General features: G+C 41.3%; 1 protein-coding gene across 2 annotated transcripts in view; it reads left to right on the plus strand.

The window, feature by feature from the left end:
• Positions 1 to 23,605, plus strand: part of COL19A1 (collagen type XIX alpha 1 chain) — a 175,447-nt gene that overhangs the window by 147,251 nt on the left and 4,591 nt on the right. The window contains exons 32-47 of one of the 2 annotated variants that reach the window (XM_088665845.1): positions 1,745 to 1,798; positions 4,283 to 4,336; positions 5,739 to 5,783; positions 6,022 to 6,072; positions 6,154 to 6,198; positions 6,656 to 6,682; positions 7,948 to 8,001; positions 8,647 to 8,691; positions 11,046 to 11,090; positions 11,184 to 11,246; positions 11,756 to 11,791; positions 11,928 to 11,972; positions 14,182 to 14,352; positions 14,773 to 14,839; positions 17,568 to 17,696; positions 18,431 to 18,617. In XM_088665845.1, the coding sequence (XP_088521971.1) occupies positions 1,745 to 1,798; positions 4,283 to 4,336; positions 5,739 to 5,783; positions 6,022 to 6,072; positions 6,154 to 6,198; positions 6,656 to 6,682; positions 7,948 to 8,001; positions 8,647 to 8,691; positions 11,046 to 11,090; positions 11,184 to 11,246; positions 11,756 to 11,791; positions 11,928 to 11,972; positions 14,182 to 14,352; positions 14,773 to 14,839; positions 17,568 to 17,696; positions 18,431 to 18,471 (972 nt within the window). In that variant the 3' untranslated portion in view covers positions 18,472 to 18,617. Of the gene's footprint in view, positions 1 to 1,744; positions 1,799 to 4,282; positions 4,337 to 5,738; positions 5,784 to 6,021; positions 6,073 to 6,153; positions 6,199 to 6,655; positions 6,683 to 7,947; positions 8,002 to 8,646; positions 8,692 to 11,045; positions 11,091 to 11,183; positions 11,247 to 11,755; positions 11,792 to 11,927; positions 11,973 to 14,181; positions 14,353 to 14,772; positions 14,840 to 17,567; positions 17,697 to 18,430; positions 18,618 to 23,605 lie in introns of those variants that run through there. The other variant, XM_035109681.3, reaches the window with a different exon arrangement.

Raw genomic sequence — 23,605 nt, forward strand, 5'->3', positions numbered from 1 at the left:
AAATAGTTTTGTTAGTGAACGGATTTCCATTTGCACAACAGAACTTCCCCCCTCTCTCTCTTCTCTCCCCACACCCTTCCCAAATCTGCTCCCTAGGTGGTGTGTGAGGAGAGGGAAAAGAGGGGAGGTTCCATTGCACAAACATAAGTTCATAGAAAGGAATCTTAGAATCAAAGAGTTGGAAAGTACTCTGAGGGTCATCTGGTCCTACCCCCTGCAATGCAGGAATCTTGCCCACAGCCATCCCTGGGTAGGTTCGAACCACCAACCATCTGGTTAACAACCGGACTTCATTGGATACCGCTCCTAAAAAGCGTCCTGCAGAAATAATCCATCCTGCATACAGGGCATAATTGCATTACATGCTTAAATTGATTTCATTATCTATTTGCAAGAATATACCACATTGGGGGGGGGGGACTATCATGGTGGTGAACAGGATAAAGGGAACAATAAAATCACAACATGTTGATATGTGGTTAATATATACCACATGAAACGTCCAGCCTTCCCCCAAAGAATATTGTGAATTGTTGTTTGAGTACAGTCATACCTTGGATGCTGAACATCTTGGTACTTTGACGTTTTGGCTCCCGAAAGCCGGAAGTGAGTGTTCTGGTTTGCAAATATTCTTTGGAACCCAAATGTCCAACGGGACCTCCGCAGTTTCCGATTGGATCAGAAGCCACACTTTGGTTTTCAAATGCTTTGGAAGTCAAACGGCCTTCCGGAACACATTCTGTTCAACTTACAAGGTACAACTGTATTCTCTGTTGCAGACCCCCAGCCGCACCTCATAGAACTAAAATTCCAAAGGTTTCCTCAGAAGAGGGAAACACTGTCAAACTAGTCTGTCTGTCTTGACACTTCCTATTGTTTGTGAAGCAAAGTGTAAAAGTTGTATGGAACAGTTTAGTTATCACCCTCTGTGATGAAGGCACATGTGTTGCTGTTTAAATCCATGCTAATAAATGTGCCATACTAGTAGATAGTCGAGTAAACTGCTTTGAGAGCTCTTGTGAGGCTATAAAATAGGATAGAAATATTCTTAAATAAATAAATTTCCAAAACATAAAACAAAATCCCTGTTCACTGAGTCAAAAAGAAATAGATGCTAGGTGATTACATGTTGTGGCCCAGATCCATACTGTATTACTTTCTTCTTTATTAAAAAAGCACTAATGTCAAAAGAAATCAATACTCCATTTACATACCTTAGGTAACAGAGAGATACTTCAACTATCATCCATTATTGGCGGGTGGGGAAGCTGTTGATGTCCAGAAAAGGGAAAACAAAATGGAAGACTAATCAAATGTATTTATTGTGTGACTTAATAAATCACAATAACGCCAACATTATCAGCATTTAAAAGAAGAGCCTTCAAAATGAAAACAATTAAATGAGAAATGGAGAGGAGACTTGTGATGCGGTGGCACGATCCTTGTATTTTGTATAAAAAGAAAGCTCTCCCTGCTATACAGTACAGATTTAGACTGTAATCTGAAACACACTTGCCTGGGAGAATATCCCAGTGAAATCAATGGCGTTTGAGTAGACATGTGCAGGATAGCACTGTCAACTATTCCAAATAATCCCAGTGAATTAAATAGAATATGCTGTTTAACAACAAGAATGCTATTTGCAAGGATGTACATATTATAGGGGGGGAAAGGCCAGTGGTTCCATATTTTCACAAATATGGAAATATGTATGCGTATCATCTTTTCTTTTTATTCATTTCAGGGTCTTCAAGGTATTCCAGGACTTCCTGGTGTAGCAGGACCTTCTGGACCTTCAGTAAGTCTGTGTGCCATCCTTATCAATGAACTCATTGAGCACAGCATTGCTATACCTGTTGATCAGGCTTTAACAGGGAGGGATTGTTCTAAATTGAGTGAAAGGACACTTCCCGATGACCTGTTTATTGAGCATCCATCCTGATTTATTTGCACAACCCTTGTGGGGGAGAATAGGCAACATAGGCTATTTATTGAGTCCCAATGCACTTTCCTCATCTCAAAAGTCAGGGGGGTTGCAGAAGGTGAGGGGTGGACAGATTGGCTGCACAACTTTAATTCTGCAACCCGAATACCACCTAAAAGTAACTACAGTCAGTGTAGCAAGACTGTTGTGTAGCAAGAGTGCTTGGTGGAAGAACCCAGGGCCAGTATTTCTTAGTTATATAAACCAGAGCTGGGCTAAAAGCTTTAGAGAGCTTGTTAATCCAATTTAAACTCTTATACTCCATAGCAGATGAGGAGATCCTCATATGAAAGCAGACTTCCATGCATATCATTTGCTGGATTAGAAACACAGACATAAACTGGATACACATCAGAACACTGGTATCCTCTGCCCGCACTGCGTTGTTTCCAAATTGGCTGTGCATTCAAATGTGCATTTCCATTCATAGTCTGGGACAAGTAGATATGCATAAATACAATTTTTATGCATGACCTCCACTAAATTAAGACATTTGTTTGCGCAGAATGTCTTAGCATTTAAGAAGACAGGTAACCTTATGTGAGTTTCTAGTCCCATAGAAATAGTTGATACCGTAAGTGATATTCAGGCTGATTTTTGTTGCTATTCCTCCCCAAACCTGCTCCTTTTTCTGATTTAAGGCTGCAATTTTGTCTTCAGCAGACCTAATGGGTTTTGTACAACAGTAACCATAAAACAATGCTTTCCTGAAAACTCACATGTTTAAACTTAACATTATGTTGTGAAGAATCCCTGCTTTATGAATTGATCCCACACCCCACCACACCCCATTATATTTATTGTAAATATATGGATTGAATATGTTAAATAAGTCGAATGATCGGCCTGTTTGAAATGTAACAAGAAACTGTGGTTTGTTGTGAGCACGAGTGATTCCTGCAGTATCTCCTGCTCTTCCTCTTCCTCCTTTTCTGTCCTTCGTTCATGAGGGGTAGAGATTAGAAGCTTCAGCATGTTGTTTTGTCCAGATATGGTGAGCTGTGTTCGTTCAATCCATTGTTCTTATATCAGGAATAGTTTATGGTTGTATCTGTAAGAAATGTTCGACTGCAACAACCATCTAAATATGAACTTTCTCCATCTCCCTGCCTCTCTCTTTTGCTCTTGAATGGGTGAGAAGAGGAGGGTAAAGACATAAGAGAGGTGCAGTTATCCAGATTGGACCTCAGTAGCTTGTGATGCACTATGCCACTTAGGTATTGTGGATCACCAAGGGCTTAAAAAACCTCCTATATAGGCTTCCTGTTTCAGAAAATAAAGATAGGGCTGTCAGTCACTTGGCAGGCTACAATTCATAGCTGATGGGCCCCGTTTAGCTTGGTGAGTCATGCATTATACAGGCTGGTTGTAATTGTTATCACTTTCCTTTCCTTCATTGGGTTGTATTCAAACCAGCACAATGATGCTTGAGTAAGATGAATTCCCAGAGATTCTCCCTAGTGCAGGCCTCAAAAAAACCTTTAAAGCCCTGAAGGGAGCCTGAGATGTGGGATAAGAGGCTGCAGCGAGGTGGGAAAAATCGGGTGGAGGCAGATTTCATGAGTGATGTGCCTTGATCCACAGGTTGGGCTTTGAGATGCTGCTCTGGTGTTGGAGGAGAAATACTCCCTTTGCATGAGGACCGTTGCATTTCAGCTGCACTGGATGCAAGCCCCTGTTCTTCATTTAGCAACTGTAATGAACAACATTTCAACACTGGAGTTGTCATTCGAGCATCAACATGGTTTCCGAAGGGATCAATATCAAATGGTTGTAGATAGCTTACTGCAGGGCAGAAGGTGTAATCAGAAGCATAGCTTTCACCCACTATATATATTTTTATAGTAAGCTTCACCCACCAGAGGCTCATCAGCAGGATATAGCAATTGTATCAGAAGTATAATCTTGGGCAAAAAAAGTGAATCTAGTTAAAATGACCTTCAAAAAGTACAACTTGCAGAATCTGACTAAAACAGTATTTTAACACACACACCACACACACACACACACACACACACACACACACACACACACGTATGACTCATTTTATCTATCCCTGCCTATTGAGATCAAGCAGTCACCTTCACTGGACTCTTTTTGGCACCTGCTGAAAACATTCTTGTTTAGAAATTTGACATCATTTAAACCTGTTTTAGTATTTAAACTTTTGCATGTTGTGAATTTTCATTGATTCTGTTGTTTTATCTTTTTGTCAATGGATTTGAGGTATTTTACAATCAAGCAGTGTATACATTTTATGAAATAAATGAATATAAAATGTAAATAAATGTTTTTCAGGGGGCTGTCGGAAGACCTGGACACCCAGGCTCACCAGGGACAAAAGGTGAAAAGGTATGTTATCCCTTTACATATTATATTTACACGCCTCGAACCATTTTGTTGTTAGTTTACTGAACTTCTTTTTTCTCGTAGGCTGTTTAATGAAAACAATATCAGTACAGTCTTTAATTTTGTTTAGATTGAAGTTTTTTGAAATGCCAAGAGTGAAGGTTTCAGTAAGACAGTCACATTGCACATAAATATATATTGTATTCTGATTTCATCTAGTTAAAGGCACAGATTCAGCCAGGTAGTCATTTGAGTGTGGCTGCATATGCATTTAGGGAGGAAATCAACACCATGACTCCCCCCCCCTTTAGGGTTCTAAAACACAGATAGGCTTACGAGAATCTTAACTTTAGAGTTCTCTGAAGATTTCAGCATCAACAGTACTCCTGGGACCTCCCACAGCCCATCTGCGGTTCTCATCTTTGTCTTAAGGAATTGAAGTTCAAGGCAACAGAAAACTGAGCTGCACAACGGAATGCTCATCCACAGCAATGTGTTCTGTATTAAAGACAAATCAACATCAGTGCAACTTGCTGCAGTAAAACAACAACAATGAACCGCCTGTTTTTCTTTGATATGCTCCAAAGACAAATTGGTCAGCATGAACTGATGGTGGTTATTTTTTATATTAAAAAAAATTAAAATATTATCTTCAACAGGGTATTCTCATCCTTTCCCAGTCTTATTACTCTTTATAAGAAGCTGCCAGCTAAATTCTGTGTTCTGCTGAGGAGCAGTCATAGGTAGTACCTTGTAGCATTCACTAAGGGCTGTTATTGTGAACTCTGTCCCTGATGAAATTATGCAAGGAAAGAAATGGGAGGCATTTTATGTCCTTTAGCTGTGGTGACTCACATTGCATAGATAGGCACCAGGCATTCTGATTCATACGCAAACTAGAATTTTAAGTCCAAGGCAACTCACATCTATGTTTGAAAGTACCTTTGGGGGGTGTTTATTATTAAATATGGTTGTTGCTTACCTTGCTTATAAAGGGTAAAGGGACCCCTGGCCGTTAGGTCCAGTCGCAGACGACTCTGGGGTTGTGATGCTCATCTCACTTTACTGGCCAAGGGAGCCAGCGTTCAGCTTCCGGGTCATGTGGCCAGCATGACTAAGCCGCTTCTGGCGAACCAGAGCAGCGCATGGAAATGCCGTTTACCTTCCTGCCGGAGCGTTACCTATTTATCTACTTGCACTTTGATGTGCTTTCGAACTGCTAGGTTGCAGGAGCAGGGACTGAGCAATGGGAGCTCACCCCATCATGGCGATTCGAACCAACCTTCTGATCGGCAAGCCCTAGGCTCTGTGGTTTAACCCACAGCGCCACCGGCGCCCCTTGACTTGCTTCTACATATGTTCAAAAGAGATATTCATGGTGGGTTTTTTTTTAATTGCACTTCAGGGAAACGAGGGTATTCCTGGAAAGCCTGGACCTCCCGGACCACCCGTAAGTGAAATATATGATACTGCCAATAGCTGGGGGTGCTAAGCATGTTTTTGCAGAAAAATGCTGTACCTCACTGATTCCTGAGACGTGAAGCAGCGTAACTGATTTATTGTGGCCTGAACCTCCATAGGAAAGCCTGTTTTTTCATGTTGATGCACCAGCTAGAATTGTGTGTGTGTGTGTTTGTGCTTCGTTAGAGATTAGAGTTTGTTGTACTTTCTTTTCTTCACTTTTTCAGGGTGTGCCGTACAATGAAGGAAATGGCATGAGCAGCCTATATAAACTACAGGTATTTCATGGTCTGTGGTCTAGTATTCTGCGGTTATAGTCACTTTGCATGGATTCAAATGTGGTGTTTCTCCCACTGTAGGGGGGTGCCAACGTTCCCACATACGCTGGTCCACCTGGGGCGCCTGTAAGTATTGCATTACAGTATTATAGTCTCAGATATGAATATATTGTCTCAGTGTAGACTTATGCACATCTCCTCAGAAACAAGTCCCACTGGATTCAACAGGACTTGCTCCCATGTAGGTGTGCACAAGATCGAAGCCTAAAACTGCATTTCAGAAGTTGCACACACATGCTTCTTTCATTCTTTCGAACAACAAGCCTGATACAGTATAAGGAAACAGGGATAATTCATTTTACTAGTATAGACATGGTTTCCTTTATGATTCCCCTTTGTGTTTTGGAGCAGCAGGGTCAGCTGAAATAGCCTTCCAGGTATTCTCAGGTTTCCACCTGGTCAATGCCTAGGGTGGAGACTGCCTCTGGACCTCGAGTCCCAGCGTGGAAGAAAGGAAAGATACAAACAAACGTAATGCAATAAATAAATAATATATTTTGTGCCATCTTTCTTTGTCTTTCAGGGCCCCAAAGGTGACACCGGAGCAGTGGTATGTAACTGGTTTAAATGTATCTTAAATATCTGATAGGATGGGTGTTCACTAATTCCCGCTGCCGCCCCCAACCTGCCTAATTACAGATTCATTGTCTAATTCAGAAGGGAAAAAAATATTAGTATTAAAAACTCTGCTACCTATTTCCTTTTGGTACTACAGCGAGGCTTAAATTTGTTTACAGAATGAAACAATACTTATTATTTTAAATTACCACTTGTTGAGAGGTACTGTGTGAGAAAACTGAATAGACCTGGGGGCTGGTGGGGTACACGATCCTCTTTATTGTGGTGTGTTTTTGTTTTGTTTTGTTTCTCTTTTTTTAACCTAATGCTGCTTAACCTTGTTGCAACTCAGGTTAGATTTTACATCTGTAGCTTGAAACTACAGCAAGAATGTAGCACTTCTTATTTGGTATGAATAAGAAATAGGAAGGATGTCTGATGCACAGACAGAGGTACTTAGGTACTTAAGAGTTTTCCATTCCCAGTGAACGCTCAGCAGGTTCTTCCCTAGTTACTCCAGCTGCAGGATTCAGTTAAGGTTCTCATTCAAATTTCCCTTTGTTTGGGAGGTAGGAATTTCTTTCCTTTTCAACACCTGTACTTTCGAGCTTGGCAAGTATGTGGATGTCCCAAAAGGTTGCTGCCTGCCTTCGACAACCATACTTTTTACTAAGGGATATGCTCACAGAGTTCTTAAAATAAATGTGTTATCCATTTCCCCAGCTGGCGGCATATACCCTCAGAGGCTTAGCACTCACTGAGGTGGTAAACAAGCATTTTTCAGGGTGCAGGGGAGGGCTTTCATAAATGAATATTCCATACAAGAAGAAGAAGGCTAGAGCCCTTTTCCTTGACGGGGAATTATTTGTATGGAAAAGCATTTACTCCTTGGAGCCTCTACCTGTAGTAGTACTGGCCAAAAACTGATTTGCAGCCTCTGTGAGAAGTAGCTTTCTGTCATTGGATCGAAATCAGGTTTAAGAGCTGACCTTGATGAAGCATACTCATCAAATGATTCATCCATCCCTGACTAGGACTTTTAATCAAAACTGAAATGTTTATTCAGGAAATAAGCACAATCCAAATCTGGGAGCAATTTTTATTCTCAAGTCATTAGAACACTCAATACGGTAAAAATTGCCACCTCCAAGTAAATAGCGTGGTTAGCAGCTTGTGAAATACTCTGAAATTGGATGCTTAACTTTGTTTACTGAGGATGCAGAACTTTTCAGCAATAATCTTCTTTTTCTTTACAAGGGAGAACCAGGTCCGATGGGACTGCCAGGATTAGAAGGACTTCCTGGAGAAAAGGTAGGATTTCAATAATTAAACCTGACCTGTTTCTTTTCACTGCATGTTTTCATACATTAGTGATTGACACTGACCGCTCTTGAGAAGAAAGGGGTAAGTAAAGGTCACAGAGCTAGGTGTCCTTGAGCTTTTGTTTTAATTAAATCAAATTTAATAGTCTCCACACACAAAAATGCATAACATCCTTGAGCTTTACATTATTGTTTGCATGTGTGTTTCATTTGTATTTCCATTGGGGGGGGGGAATCAGAGGCTACAATCTGTCTCAGGTCACATGTAATGCTAAGCCAAACAAACAGCTTATGGTTTGTCTGGACCCTGGAGCAAGTCAACTACGAGTCTGTGTTTGGATGACAAACAAAGCCAACCCATGGCTTAACCCTGCATAGATTGGCAGCAGGATGGCCAAAGTGAGATGAGAGTCCAGTGACCACAGTCTCCTCTCTGGGAATCCACATGTTCATGTGTTCATGCTAAGCTGTGGTTTGGCTTTGTGTTACATGCAAACTGGGTGAGTGTTTACTGGGATTATTTGGCCTAGTACTCTTGAAACTCATTAAGCCTTCTTGCCTCCCATAGTCTCTCACGCACCTGATCAAGGATTTGGCCTTGAAATCAGACCTTTATTTTATTTTAATTTCTTAGGGAGACCGTGGACCAGCAGGTCCTCCAGGAGTTCCAGGAGTACCTGTAAGTATAGTCCTAAAGATGCTGTCTTAATATTGAGAGAAATAATTTTAATTGTATATGGAATACAGTGGTACCTCAGGTTAAGTACTTAATTGGTTCCGGAAGTCCGTACTGAAGCGAACTTTCCCATTGAAAGTAATGGAAAGTGGATTAATCTTTTCCAGGTGATGGAAAACACCCCCTAAAACAGCAATCTAACACAAATTTTACTGTCTAATGTGACCATTGATACATAAAATGAAGGCAATAATCAATGTACAGTGGTACCTCAGGTTACGTACTTAATTGGTTCTGGAAGTCCGTACTTAACCTGAAGCTTACTGAACCTGAAACGAACTTTCCCATTGAAAGTAATGGAAAGTGGATTAATCCGTTCCAGACGGGTCCATGGAGTACTTAACTTGAAAGCACTCAACCTGAAGCGTACTTAACCCAAGGTATGACTGTACGTGGCCCTGTCCAGTTTTGAAAGGTAATGTAACCTCAGAGTTGGTGTGGTAGCGGTGGCTTGTTTGTTTTTAGTTTTTGTAAAATGGCATCCTCCCCAACATTTCGTGAGGTGAAAATGTGCACACGTGAGGTCATAGTATTGCAAGTTTCTCTGACACTGCAAGCAGCTGCCAGCAAAGTGGAGGGTCAAATAACTGATTATGGCATCACAATTACCATAGGCGATGTTGTGAAGAAGAGAGAAGCAGAAGATGCAGAGCTGTGGTTTTTAGCAGTGGTCGTACAGTGGCTATAATGTGTAGTTGAAACCTAAGTCTCTAGAACTGGGGTAGGGAACCAAGGGCTTAGAGGCAAACATTCAGGGGCCGCTTGCTAGTGGTAGCCGGGGTCATAGGCTAAAGTGGGTGGAGCAATAGATTACTTATATTTATAGGCTACATTCTAGACATATAAAAACCAGAGGTTTCTACATGGACACCATCTCTATATCCTGAATCCAGTCAAGGGCACATTCCAGACAGGCAAAATATCTTGCAGAGTGCTGAGTCAGGCAAAAACACTTGAGTAAGCTGTGTGGCCTGGGGGAGAGTCCCAAGAACTGAGCAGAGAGGCCTAGAGGTGCTGTATTTGGCCCCCCAGGCTTGAGGTTCCCCACCCCTCCTCTAGAAATTCTTTTAGAAGCCCTCAAAAAGCTTTGGTGTAGATAAAAGTAAATTCATTGATGTTTTGATTTGCCTATTCATGGTCCAATGGGAAAGATATATATGATTTGTTATTTAAACAAAGAAACAAAAAAAACCCCTGCAGTCTCTGTTGAAAAAAGAGGCATTGAGGCTTTAGGATAATGAAGTAATTTTATGCAGATTAACTTACTACTCTTGGAAGAGCTCCCATGCAGTTCAGGAATTCCTTTTTAATTATGAAAGTGTATCATGTTTTTTTTTAAAAAAAGGCAGCCAGTAGTTTATACAATTTTCATTAAGTGTGTTTGTGAACCCATTCAGTTTACTGTCTAGTGAAGAACAAAATATACTAAATACTTTAGTTTGGCAACCTCTCTAAAATAGTTAAATATCCTGAAAAAAATAAGGTAATTTATCTACTCCTTGTAGCTAGATTAATGGTTAAGATTACATTTATACACTTCCTCGGACATTAAAGATCAGTAGTGAAGCAGACCCTTAGATTAACCACAAATGTTCATTCCCTCTTTATTCCTTCTTGGATTAGCACAACACTTTTTCTAGTGTCTCATTTTTTTCTCCTCTTCCTCAAAAATAAAATGACATCTGACTCCCTGAGAGGACCAGTGACATCATAATGCTTCATTATGATGTGAAATTTCACCAGCACCTGCAGTCACTCTGTAGTCCTTTCCTTAAGTACCACTGTTTGGAGGTTCTAGCAGGGGAGCGAAGAACGGTACACTCCTCCTATCTGGGATGGTCGTCCTCTTCCACCGAGCACGCAGCTTTGGGAGGGACGCACATGGAGCGATGAGGGAGGAAGGGGACACCCGCCTAGCCTGCCAGATCAGCCGAATCAACCCTGGCGATCAATGGGGTGACAGATGTCGCAGCCAGATCACCCTCACACCCTCACATCCACCAGCACCTGCAGTCGGTATCCTTTCCTGAAGTACCACTGATCTGAATCCTTGATTTTTCTCCTTTGACCCAAGTAGACGCTTTCGGGGTGGGAGGCTGTATTTGCCATCTGCCTCAAGCTTTGCCAGAACTCGCAGGGTTGGCCCAAACATCTATCACGTGTTTCTCATGGTTGTTGGTAGATATAACTTGGCATATTGGGTATCTTATTGACCTCAGCTGGTAAGAACATTCACAGTGAATTACCGATGTTTCATTTCATATTCTTAATAATCTCATTTTTCTTAATTTCCACAGGGAAAGCATGGTGCTCCAGGACCACCAGGGATCCCTGGTGAACCAGTAAGTGCACGTACCTTTGAGGGCTTCCTTGTAGTACTGGCATTCTTGTTTTCTTCAATTGTCAGAAATGTGTTATTCTTTTGTTACCTTTAGGGTGAAAGGGGCCCTGTTGGAGATATTGGCTTTCCTGGACCAGAAGGGCCAGCTGGAATTCCAGTAAGTAATTCAGCGTACTGCATACTAGTACAGAATTTCCCAAACTTGGGTCTCCAGCTGTTTTTGAACTACAGTTCCCATCATTCCTGACCATTGGTCCTGCTAGCTAGGGATGCTGGGAGTTGTAGTCCAAAACCACCATTTTCCTTTCAGTGTGTCTCCATCCCCATGTTATTCAAACTTCTTCCATTGTTTAAAACAGCCACTTTTTTCTTTTCAGTGTTTCTCCCTTCTCACTGTACTCAAACTTCTTCTCCCTCTTCCATTCCTCAACTGCCTCATGTGTGAGAGACAAAGAATGTGGAGCCCTCAATATTCCATAGTCTAACCTAAGACGTTGTTTAACTGCCATTTTGCTTTATTCAAACTTCTGCCGTTGTTTAGTCAACCACATTCCACCCTCATTATCTCTCCCTTCTCACTCACATGCCAGTCATATACAATATATGTATAGCTTATAAGAGACCAAAAGTCTTTTGTAATAGAAATATCATTATTATTTTTCCTAGGGCATAAATGGAAAGGATGGATTACCTGGCCCTCAGGTAGGAAAGCCATGGTTTGTTCAATCTGGGTTCTATGCAAATTATAATTCTTCTGCATTGGGCCACAGTGGAAGATCAGTATCTAAACTCTCGTACCTAGAGGCTTGCATTCTTAAGACTGTCTTCCCTTTTCCAGGGTTTATTGGGTAAGCCTGGTGACAGAGGCCCCAAAGGAGAACGAGTAAGTTATATTTTTACATAGAGGTTTGGTTATTTGATTATCATCATTTTTTTTCAAGAACAGGGTGCTGCAGCATTTCAAATATTAGCAGCCTCTACTCTCAAACCGTTATCAGTATCTAGAATTATACTGTGGATTATTTGAATAATTTGTAAGTATTTTGGACTGTCAATTGGTTTGAAGGGTTAGATTGCAAAGGTTTTAACTTTGCTCCCACTCAATATTTAATCATAACTATTTGAACTCTAATTATGAATACCTTGTAGATTCAATTAGTCCAAAATTGTATCACAAGTCATAGGAGTCCTTGAACTGAAGTCTCAATTATAGTTAGTAGCAAAGATTAAGCCAGTGGAAATCAAACTGATTTAGAGGTCAAATTGGTTGGCATGAAGGTTTTCAACCTTTGCCTGTGATACTTAATTTTCTCTCTGCCCTTTTCTCACCACATCCATAGTTAGTTGCAAAATATTTAGCATAATTTAAATGAGTCAAACATTTTATGAAATCCTAATTCAGTACCAGTTTTCAGAGGGCAAGTTGTCATGCTTCTTTTCCCCACCCCACTTCATGTTCTTCTAATGTATATTTGCTGTACAATTTGTCCTTTCAGTGCACAGTTGAAGACTATGGAGAGGGAAGAAACATTTGTGGCCTTCATGGGAATCCCTCTTTTTTCCATTAAGGCTGCAATTCTGCACTCAGTGGGACTTACTTCAGAATAGGCATGCATTGCATATGATTGCACAGTAAATGTCCAAAAGTATATTCACAAAGCTTTAGATTAACCCTAATAGCAGACTAGCATCGGGTAGGTAGGCGTGTTGGTCTGATGCAGTTGAAATATATATATATAAATATAAAAACTTGTCCAGTAGCACCTTAGAGACCAACTACTGGTAAGTATGTTCTTGGTATAAGCCAGGCATCCCCAAACTGCGGCCATCCAGATGTTTTGGCCTACAACTCCCATGATCCCTAGCTAACAGGACCAGTGGTCAGGGAAGATGGGAATTGTAGTCCAAAACATCTGGGGGGCCGAAGTTTGGGGGTGCCTGGTATAAGCTTTTGTGTGCATGCACACTTCTTCAGACTAGCAGTTCATTTTTAGGATGCAGTTCTTTACAACCAACGAAAATGAGCAAGCAGATACAGATAAGAAAACCATTACTGATTAGACTTCCAGAATTTGATTGATTTTTGCTCCCCAAGGAATTAAATATTTGTTAATCATTCACCCCCATGAGAACTAAATAACCTAATCCTTTATCACCAAAGCTGAACATAACCCCTGAATAAGATTATTATTTTCAAACCTGAACCCCTGTATATGGGAATGTCCACACCCCATGTTTCCTTATTAGTTTGTTCCATGTATATTCTTTACATCAGAGGTGGGGGACCTATAGCTCTCCAGATGATGTGGGCTCCAATTACCAACCATTGGCCCCGGTCAGCATGGCCAGTGGTCAGGGATGAGATCAGCTGCAGCCTACCAATATCTGGTGGGTCACAGGTTCCCCATCCCTGTATGTTCATGGTCTCCCTTCACCCCAGTGTTCATTTGCTCTTCTGTTTCCTTTTCACTGTTCTTTCCCTTTTTCATTTTGGGTGGGTGAGCAGACATACAGCATTGGCCGCAACCCATTGTTCCCTGGACAGTTTTTACTGTTCTACACAATTATGGAACGAAAAAGGCCACCCATATGTAACTCTCTAACATTTAAGGATTTATGTCCTGTACTACATGCCACAGTAAGATTCTTGAAACATGTGTATATTTATATGCACCTCATTTCAAGTCTTTCTCATGCTATTATCATATTTTGCTCACAATTAGATTTCCCATTAGCTTCTTGGGCATCACTGCAGGGAGATTTTTGATTAGGCGTGGCACTGTCTTCCTCAAAAGACCGTTCTGGTACTGAAAAACAACACTTGCCTGTCATCATCTCTGAATTATCTACTTGTAACTTCCTACAGGCATTCGTTTTTATTTTTGCGGAGCTCAGATGTTACAGCAAGAGTGGAAATAGAAGCATTGGCATTCGCTTTTTCATCTAAAGCAGCCTGCCAGAAACATCTTTAAGTGTTTTCTTTGCAAATCGTGTTTCAGTTGAACGCAATAGTTTTCAGCGCACTTAACTCAGCAATGAAGACAAGAGTCACATAGACGAAGGTGACAAATTGTTGTCTCTGTTTTGCACAGGGGGATCAAGGCATACCAGGAGACAGGGGCCTGCAGGGCGAAAGAGGAAAGCCAGGCCTTCCAGGAGAGAAAGGGTCTGTAGGGCCCATGGGCCCCTCAGGGAACAAAGGGAATCCCGGATCGCCGGGGCATAAGGGCCCTCCAGGTTCACCAGGTGTCCCAGGCTTACCGGTAAGGTAATTGGCTCTTGAAGAGAAACACCTGTTTCTAAGGACAAGTAAATTAAGCTAATGTTATAAATGTTGCAATCCTCTCCCTTAAACTAGAATCTTTAGAAATGTTTGTACAGGCGGCGGCCATTTTAGGCACATCCAATTGGCATGCAATCACTGATGCGCAGGTTCCTTTGAACCCAGAAGAGGGCGGAAGGGGGGTGGAAGGGAGCAGGGCTCTCTTGTATGTGCTCCGCTGATGCGCACAGGGGCCAGGAATGGGACCACCATGCAAAATGGGGCCAGGAACAGAAGCTACCGCTGCCTGTACTGTTCCAAAGCTCTTAATGGACACTGAGAAACAAAATTCGAAATTCTGTTTGCCTTATTTTGATGTGGACAACACCTATCCATACTTTTCTTTTCATGTCTTTGCCAGGCTGACTCAGCTTCATTTGAAGAAATGAAAAAATATATCAGGCAAGAGGTCCTTAGAGTTTTTGAAGGTGAGGAAATGACATATCAGAAAGCATGATGTTAAGAAAATTACTACAGTGGTAATATTTGCTTCCACCTTTGATTTATGTACCCATTGTACATAGCCTTCGGAAGTGGGGGCGGGGATTCAGCTGCACTTATACAAGTAGTTAAACTGCGCAGATTCTGATTAATTCACATACTGTGTACACTAATGGCCTTTAGATTGCTACAAAATAATTGTTATTATTTCCGCCTAAATGAGTAAATGTTTCAATTAGCAGTTCTTTGAGGAAACTGCTTTGCATGCAGAAACTCCCTAGTTCAATCCATGGCATCTCTAGGTGGGGCTGCGGGGAAATCCCTGCCTGAACGGAACCCCAGAGAGCTGCTGCCGGTCAGTGTGGACATAACTGAGCTAGATGAACCATTGGCCTGACTCTGTAGAAGGCAGATTCCCATGAATGTCAGACAACAGTGAGCATGGAAGAGCATCATCATAAGGCACTTAGTAGACCAGACCCATAGGATTGTGTTTTACCTCCAGGGGGGCAAATTGCAGCAGTCAAGAAGACAATACAGAGGGGCAGATTAAAATCTCTCCCCCCTCAGCACCACTGTCCCAATCTAATCTCTGCCCCAACTCTGTGGCTGTTGTTAATGTCTTTAAACTTCATGTGATCCTAATCATGGATCTTCTTCATCACAGCTAATTTGTCCCTGCAAAGGGAGATAGCACAAGCCCCATATATTTTTTATTCAGGGGTAGTCAACATGGTGCCCTCCAAAACTCAACCAACAGGGCCAGTGGTCAGGTATGGCCCAACACAGAGGGCACCATGTTGGGTAATTCTTATCTAGTGCTTTAAATGTTAGCACCAGCACCTTAAATAGAGTGCAGAAACCAGTGCTTTTTTTCTGGGGGTACCCAGAGGTATGCAGTACCGGCACCTCCCCCCAGAAGAAAAGCACTGGCGGAAACAATAGAATTGTTGTTGTTGTTGTTACTATTATTTATTTATACATACATACATACATACATACATACATACATACATACATACATACCCTGCCCATTTGGCTGGGTTTCCCCAGCCACTCTGGGCGGCTTCCAACAGAAAATGAAATAAAATAATCTATTAAACATTTAAAGCCTCCCTAAGCAGGGCTGCCTTCAGATGTCTTCTAAAAATCTGGTGACTGTTTTTCTCTTTGACATCTGATGGGAGGGCGTTCCACAGGGTGGGCGCCACCACCGAGAGGGCCCTCTGCCTGGTTCCTTGCAACTTGGCTTCTTGCAGCGAGGGAACCGCCAGAAGGCCCTCGGCGCTGGACCTCAGTGTCCGGGCAGAACGATGGGGGTGGAGACGCTCCTTCAGGTATACTGGACCGAGGCCATTTAGGGCTTTAAAGGTCAGCACCAACACTTTGAATTGTGCTTGGAAACGTACTGGGAGCCAATGTAGATCTTTCATGACCGGTGTTAATGTGGTCTCGGCGGCTCCTCCCAGTCACCAGTGTAGCTGCCGCTTTCTGGATTAATTGCAGTTTCCAGGTCCCCTTCAAAGGTAGCCCCATGTAGAGCGCATTGCAGTAGTCGAAGCGGGAGATAACTAGAGCATGCACCAATCTGGCGAGACAGCCTGCAGGCAGGTAGGGTCTCAGCCTGCGTACCAGATGGAGCTGATAGACAGTAATAACCAGTGCAACTTGTTAATAATAATAATTTATTATTTATACCCCGCCCATCTGGCTGGGTTTCCCCAGCCACTCTGTGTCATCATTCCCCGTTAAGAATTTGGATCATTTGGATCAATTGAATTTTGTGAACCACCTTCCAAGTTAGCCCAATATACAGCACACATGACTATAGTAGTCTAGACTGGCTATTACCATGAGCATTGTGCTATGAAGGACTGTTGCCTCCTCTAAGAAATGGTACTGCTACAGCAGCAGCCTCAGCCCTAAGCTGGAAAAATATGTCCTTGGCCAAGTGCTGCCACTTGAGCACCCTGGAATAACGACTGGGTCCAGAAGCAATCCCAAACTGCAAGTCTGATCTTTTGTGGGCAGCGCTGTCCTATCCAGAAAATAGAATATGTTGTGCACTTATTCCTGAAACGGGTGGTGCCAAAAAAAGACTACTTCTCTTCTCTGTCTGTTTACTCACATTGAGTTCATTTTTACTGACCTCAGGGATCACTTCATAGTTTCCATCACCTCTTTAGGATCAGATGGATAAGGGACATAAAATGGCCTGGTGTGCATACCTATGCACACATCTGTATGCTTATGCTTATGCTGAGTCAGGGTAGGGGAAGGAGAGGGTTCAATCAGCGTCAGGACACAAGGACAGGAGATGGTGGAAGTTCTGTGATGGGATCGCCCCCCCCTTTTTTTTTAAAAAATGACAAACACATCTGCCTAGGTGTCGAACTTGGACCAAGCCTTTGGTTTTGTGGAAGATAGGGAGCTTAAACTCTACTCCCTAACCATTTTCCTGGTTGAAATTATCTCCTGAAGCTACTGTTTTACCCCATTGCATATTACTGTATGAACAGCACCAACAGTTTGGTTGTTTAGGAAATTGGAATACTGTATTGCTTTTGAAGTTGATGGATGAGTAATAATTTGAAGCTCGGCTACTTTTAAAATATTTGTCTGAATGGAATAGCTATCACTTGTTTTAAGTGTGCTCAGTCATCTAATGTAATTCATGCTTTTCGTTTGGTTTTTTTAATATGTATATTATTGAAGAGAGGATGGCTCAGTTTGTGTCTCAGCTCAAATTGCCCGCTGCCATGCTTGCTTCCCAAACTCATGGGAAACCAGGTCTTCCAGGAAAAGATGGGTTACCTGGGCCACCCGGAGAACCTGGACCTCCAGGTAGGGCTTCCAAAACAAATGCCTATGTATTTTATTTAAAAAATATATCTTCAGAGTTGGGTGGAACTATATACATTTAGCTTCCTAATGATTAACTTTTGAATCCATACTACTGTTTTCCAGACTAGACCAATATATTAACACATAGTAGGTGTGTGTTCTTGTATATTAAAAACTTCTAATCAATGCATAATAATCGTAATAACTTTTAACATTAGGATACTGATACACACCTTTCCTAAACTTGCAGTACTCAGACCAAACCTAATAATGAGAGCATCATATCACAAATCAGTTATTTAAGCTACAGAGTCTGTAGTTCTGTGGCTCCAATCTGTAAAATATGAAAAATTAATGTATAGGGTGGAAATCTAAAACTTGAACGTTACAGTGCATCATTCTTATTGCAAATCTAATTATATTCACATTTTCATAATTAGATTTGCAACATATCTAGCATACACATTCCTTGTCAGATTGTAAAAGACAGTATTGATTAACTGCGTGGGGGAAATCTGTGATTTATTCATATTTGTTCAGCCTCATCCAGATGCCAGTGAATCAGACCTCCTCAGTATGTATCCTTGACACACCCCCAATATTGCCAATTTAGATTTACAGGGAGAATAATTAGAATACATGCTGTAAAAATAAAAATAAAAACGGGGGCGGGGGGTAGTAAATAATGAACCATATATGAATATAGGTAGTTCTTAATTATTATCTTTTGTTAGTTTGGTCTGCTCTGGAGTCAGAGCAAGTCAGACTGGAGTGAAGAACATGAAAGCAAAGCTGAAGAAATGTGGAAACGCAAACCCTGTGAGAAGAATAAAGGCTATAGAGGCTGATAAGAGCAAATCCTTGACTGAAGGTTGAAAAGTGTGATGGGCTCAGAATGAGAAGAAGCAGGATGAAAGGATCGAGGAGAGCCTTAAAGGGGGACTTACAGAATTTTTTTTTTTTAACCACAAGTGGTTTGCTCATCATCTAAGTATGCAAATTGTTGTAAATGGTCGACTTGAATGTCTCTGCTAAGATTGTTTTCATGAGGGTTGCGCACAGTGGATCGTTTTAAGACGTAACCAAGAAACAAGCCAAGCTATAATGTGAAACTCCTTCACGTCGGTGTGTGTGCCGAAGTGAAGACTTGGGGAACTACACTTCATGGGGAAAATGTGTGGGGTAGGGTGGTGGTGGTGGGGAGAGATAAAGCTGCTTTTACTGCTTTAGTTGTAAGGAGATTCTATGGTTGCTGCTTGTATATGACATACTCTCTTGTATGACATATGACACGCCAAGAGCACTATGATTTTTAAAACATTGGAAGGAACCATGCATTTTGAATTGCAAATCATTATATATAATTAGAAGAAGATGCACCTATGTAATCAATATTTTACCATTTCATAATTCATTCAGAAATCTTTCCCAAGGCTAGTCCATTCTTAATAAATCTCCTATAAAGGCACCTTAAAGATTAACAATTCTATTGTGGAAGAAGCTTTGTGTATCTGACAGTGTGGTCTCTGGCCCCTTAAAAAAATGTATACCACAACAAACAAATAGTATTTAAGGTATGTACTACAAGTCACTCTGTTGTGTTGGGTTTTGCTGCACTATTCCTTGAATCAGATCAATGCAATACATAAAGTGGATGTCTGATCTACACTGAGGGAAAAAGAGAGAGATTAATAAAAGCACAACAGCAAACATATGTGCATAGAAAGAGCTGCTGTGATTGTCTCCCCTGCTGCCCTGGTTTGCCCCAGCCTTCCACAGCCAGTAATAAAATGTGACATATAAAGTATTAAACAGGCAAAATGCTTCTATAGATTTCTGTTTCCTGCCAACCTAAGAGAGGCAGGGTTAAGCTTCAAAGGATAACATATACAACATATATTCATACTTTGCACAGAAATCAAAGAGTCTTAAATGTGCTTGACTTTGTCTGAATTATCCCTTATTTTTTATATGTAATACTACATGTGCAAGCTTAATATTCTAGATCTAAAAAAGAGAGCTGCTTTAAATCTCATGGTAGTTACTATTCACCTACAGACTTGGCTTTCTACTGTTGGAACACACAGCAGGTTACACTGGGTGAGGAGAAACACCTGCACCCAGAACCAGGGGCATGCGCATCGCACAGGCGGCAGAGTGCTAGCCCCCGACCTTCAATTCCTGGCATCTTCAAGTAGGGCTGGGAATGTCCTCTGTCCGAAACCCTAGAGAGGGCCTGCCAGTTAGTATAGACTACTCAGTTTAAGGCAGCATTCCTTGTTCTTTTTATGTACATGGACACATCCTAAAAACAACATCAACAGGCTTAATCTGAGCCTGTGCTCACTAGGGTTCCCCCCCCCCAATACGGAGCAATAACAAAATAACTTTGATCATGTGCAGAATTCCATCATTTCATAACCACTATCAGTTCCCATAGATCTGAGAACGGCTTTCATGGCAAAAGGAATTATCTGCCATATGTGGAAGATTTGGCTTCAGTACCCCTTTCCTTGTAATTAATTGATTTATTATTATTTACTAGTTGTTCCTGGCCACGCATTGCTGTGGCTCAGTATGTTAAATGGGAAAGCAACGCCTCCACCCACGCGCGTTGTAGAAAATCCTCCCACCCTGTTCCTGACCCATTCATCCTCCCCAAACCCATGGGCCTCCACCACTCAGCGCCCCCATTCCCCACCCCTGCTGCATGACATCACGACACCCCTCTCTCTGCCCCCCCACTGTGTGATGTTAGAATCCTCCCGCGTGACGACATTGACCACCCCATCCCCTCCCTCTCTCCCCCTTGCATACCCCATGCACATCTTGGGGAGGTTCTGGCTGGTTCCCACGGCGGGTCCCATAGGGCAAAGGGACAGGATTCGGCCCCCACCCTCCCGACAGCCACACCCAGCAGCCTCTGCGCGCTCGCACATTTATATTCAGTAAGTTGCCATGTTTTTTGTGATGTCACAGATAGTCTTCAGCTAATGGCAGCAGCTGAGGCCAAAGATTATGATGCAGCATCCTCAGCTGTGCTTGCTGGGCAATGCCATGTTATTGTGATGTCACAGATAGTTTGTAGCCAATGGCAGCAGCTGTGACATCCTGTGTTGCCTCAGCTGTGCTGCTTTGACATCCAGCAGATGGCGTTTTTCTAAAAAAGCATATTTTTACCTGTCACAGGTGAGACATCTATATAATCTAGGTATATGAAAACCCTTGTGTACAGTGTGCCAATGTGTCAAAATTTCAAAGCAATCGGTCAAGCACTTTTGGAGATTATCGATTTTGCACAAGGTTATCTTTACATTTTTATTTGTATAGATTAAATTTGCATACCACCCTTTATCCGAAGGTCACAAGATAAAAATGCAAAATGCGTAATAAAAACAAAAGTAAAAGCAGAAAAGCCAAACCAATAACCCTGCTTCCGTGAACACATTTAAAAGGCCGTAGAATGTTTAATCAGCCACAGGCCTGGTTATAGAGAAACAATGTAGACAATGAACAAAATCAAAACAGTTTAAAATGGTGCTATGCACTGTTACTATTTTGCCTTTATAATAAAGCAATAAACATAGAAACAGAGTTATTGTGGTTGTGGGGTATGCAAGAGAATGTTTTGTGGGGTTTGCTTCTGGCAAAGTTTAAGTTGTACTGATTGCAAAGGGTCAGCGGGTCAAAACTAGGGAAAAAATACTAAAGGAAAACTTCTAAAGCAGCATTAGTTCCACCAAAATATGCCTTTAGCTCCCCCCCCCAGATGTTTGTTGTCTACCCCCTTTGAGGGAAGTTATTTTGCATATACAGAGATAAATCAGGAAACTTTTTATGTCCATTTGCTATTTACTGGAATAAAAGTTAGTATAAAGAAAATTATTTTGTTCATTGAGTAAATATCTCTGTCAGGTAACACTGGATCATTAGGGAAATTGTCTAAAAATGCCCCCCCCCAAGTATATGGCTTTTGGATTAATGAGAAGGTTCTGAGCTAGATTCACACAGAACATAAATATTAAAATATATTTCAAAAGATTTGCACGCTCATAGATTATTCCCCCCCCCAAAAAAAAGAGTCCTGGAAGGTTAAAATGGGGGGGGGGTCCAGCCATAAACCGCCAGAATTCAGTTCCAGCACCTCTCAGGTGAGGGCCATTGCCATTCTGAGAGAACGAGGGAAGCTTTCATGATTCATTCTGGGACCTCTTTTTCTAGAAAAAATAGCTGTAGTTACAATTATATAGTTTTATGTGGTTTGGATTAACATTTAGGGAAAGTATGAGGTAGAGTAGGGTCCTGTGACATCAATTGAGCCTCTGAATCTAATTATCAACAAGAATCCGTAAGAGAACAATGTATTATTAAACTACCCAAAAGTGAACAGTGTGCTGAACTGCACCTAAAGAGGGCTCTGTTTTCAAAAATCTTCACAGTCCAATGCAGTTGAACCTTGGTTCGCGAACGCCTCACGAGTCGAACATTTTGGCTCCCGAATGCAGCAAACTGAATGTTCCGGTTTGCAAACGTTCTTTGGAACCCAAACGTCCAACACGGCTTCCGATTGGCTGCAGGAGCTTCCTGCAGCCAATTGGAAGCCACGCCTTGGTTTCCGAACATTTTGGGAGTCGGATGGAGTTCCGGAACGGATTCTGTTCGACTTCTGAGGTACAACTGTACGTTTTTCTCTTTAACAAGATTGTAGAGCAACAGGTGTATGTTCCCAATGGAAATATAGAAATATAGAAATGAACATAAATGGAGAAGCTCTTTAATGTGATTTATTCAACATTGTTTTCTACACAGAGTATTAAAGAGATTTCTAGAGGTTTCTAGCAGTTTCAGCAGGCGTTTCCTCAATCTCAGTGGCTCACCCCACCCCAGACTTCCACAGCCATGGGTGCAGCTGTTCTTGTGGGCATGACTGATAAACACTTTAGTTTGTGCAAGTGGCCATGTATACACAGTCACTTTGAGATAAGTACTGCTTGTTTATCTGAACAAGTCCTTTGCAGTGCAATCCTGTACACATTTATTCAGATGTAAGCACATCTCCCAAGTAAAATTAAGCTGTATGAAATCACAGCCTAATTCTCTTCTACACTTCCAGTATGTTATCATGGGTTGAGAGATTACAGTAATGTGATACTGTATGTTTAAAAAATAATAATACATTTTTACTGTAAATGTTGACATTAAACATTGCAAATTTCTGATTATATTTACTGCAGCATTATAACTAGTTGGTATAGGTGCTAAATCAACTTCTTTGTTCTATAGCCATTTTTTGGGGGGGGGGTGTCTTTAATAAAAAGCTAAACTTTTTGAAATTCCCTCTTGTGCAGAACTATTGAAAGTGCAGGAGCCCAGTCTTCTGGCCAGCCTGTTAAGAACCTTGTTTCATAGCTCTAAAGCAAACTTAAAATCTCACTCAGGTAGACTGTGAATTTAAACTCCAGAAGTTTAATCATTAGTAAAATATACCTCATGTAAAATCTACTGTACTGCTAGAGATCTGTTTTTGGATTGTTCTTTAACGGTGGTGTTATTACATATCTAAATGTTTTTTCTCAGTGTTTTGATTCTGTAAAATAAAGAAGTTTAGAAAGTTGTTCATGAAATGTTTTATTAAATGTGCAGTTATTTTTGTTACTCAGCGGTGCACAAAAGCATTGGTTTATATGTAACTGAGCTTTGTTTTACACCATTCATAACCTTAAAATGTGATCAGATAGTTGTGTTATTAGCTTTCTTTAGTTACTTGAATGTACACAGAACTTCTCAGCCTGTATTGATTCTTTGTGATGCATTTTCATTCTGTACATGTGATTCCAAGTAGGAATTTTGAAGGCGATTTATTATTAATATTGTTTTATTTCTTTATGGATGTTGCATGTAGAGATTCT

Source organism: Zootoca vivipara, chromosome 3 (genome assembly GCF_965207765.1).
Source record: "Zootoca vivipara chromosome 3, rZooViv2.hap1.1, whole genome shotgun sequence".
NCBI lineage: Eukaryota > Metazoa > Chordata > Lepidosauria > Squamata > Lacertidae > Zootoca > Zootoca vivipara.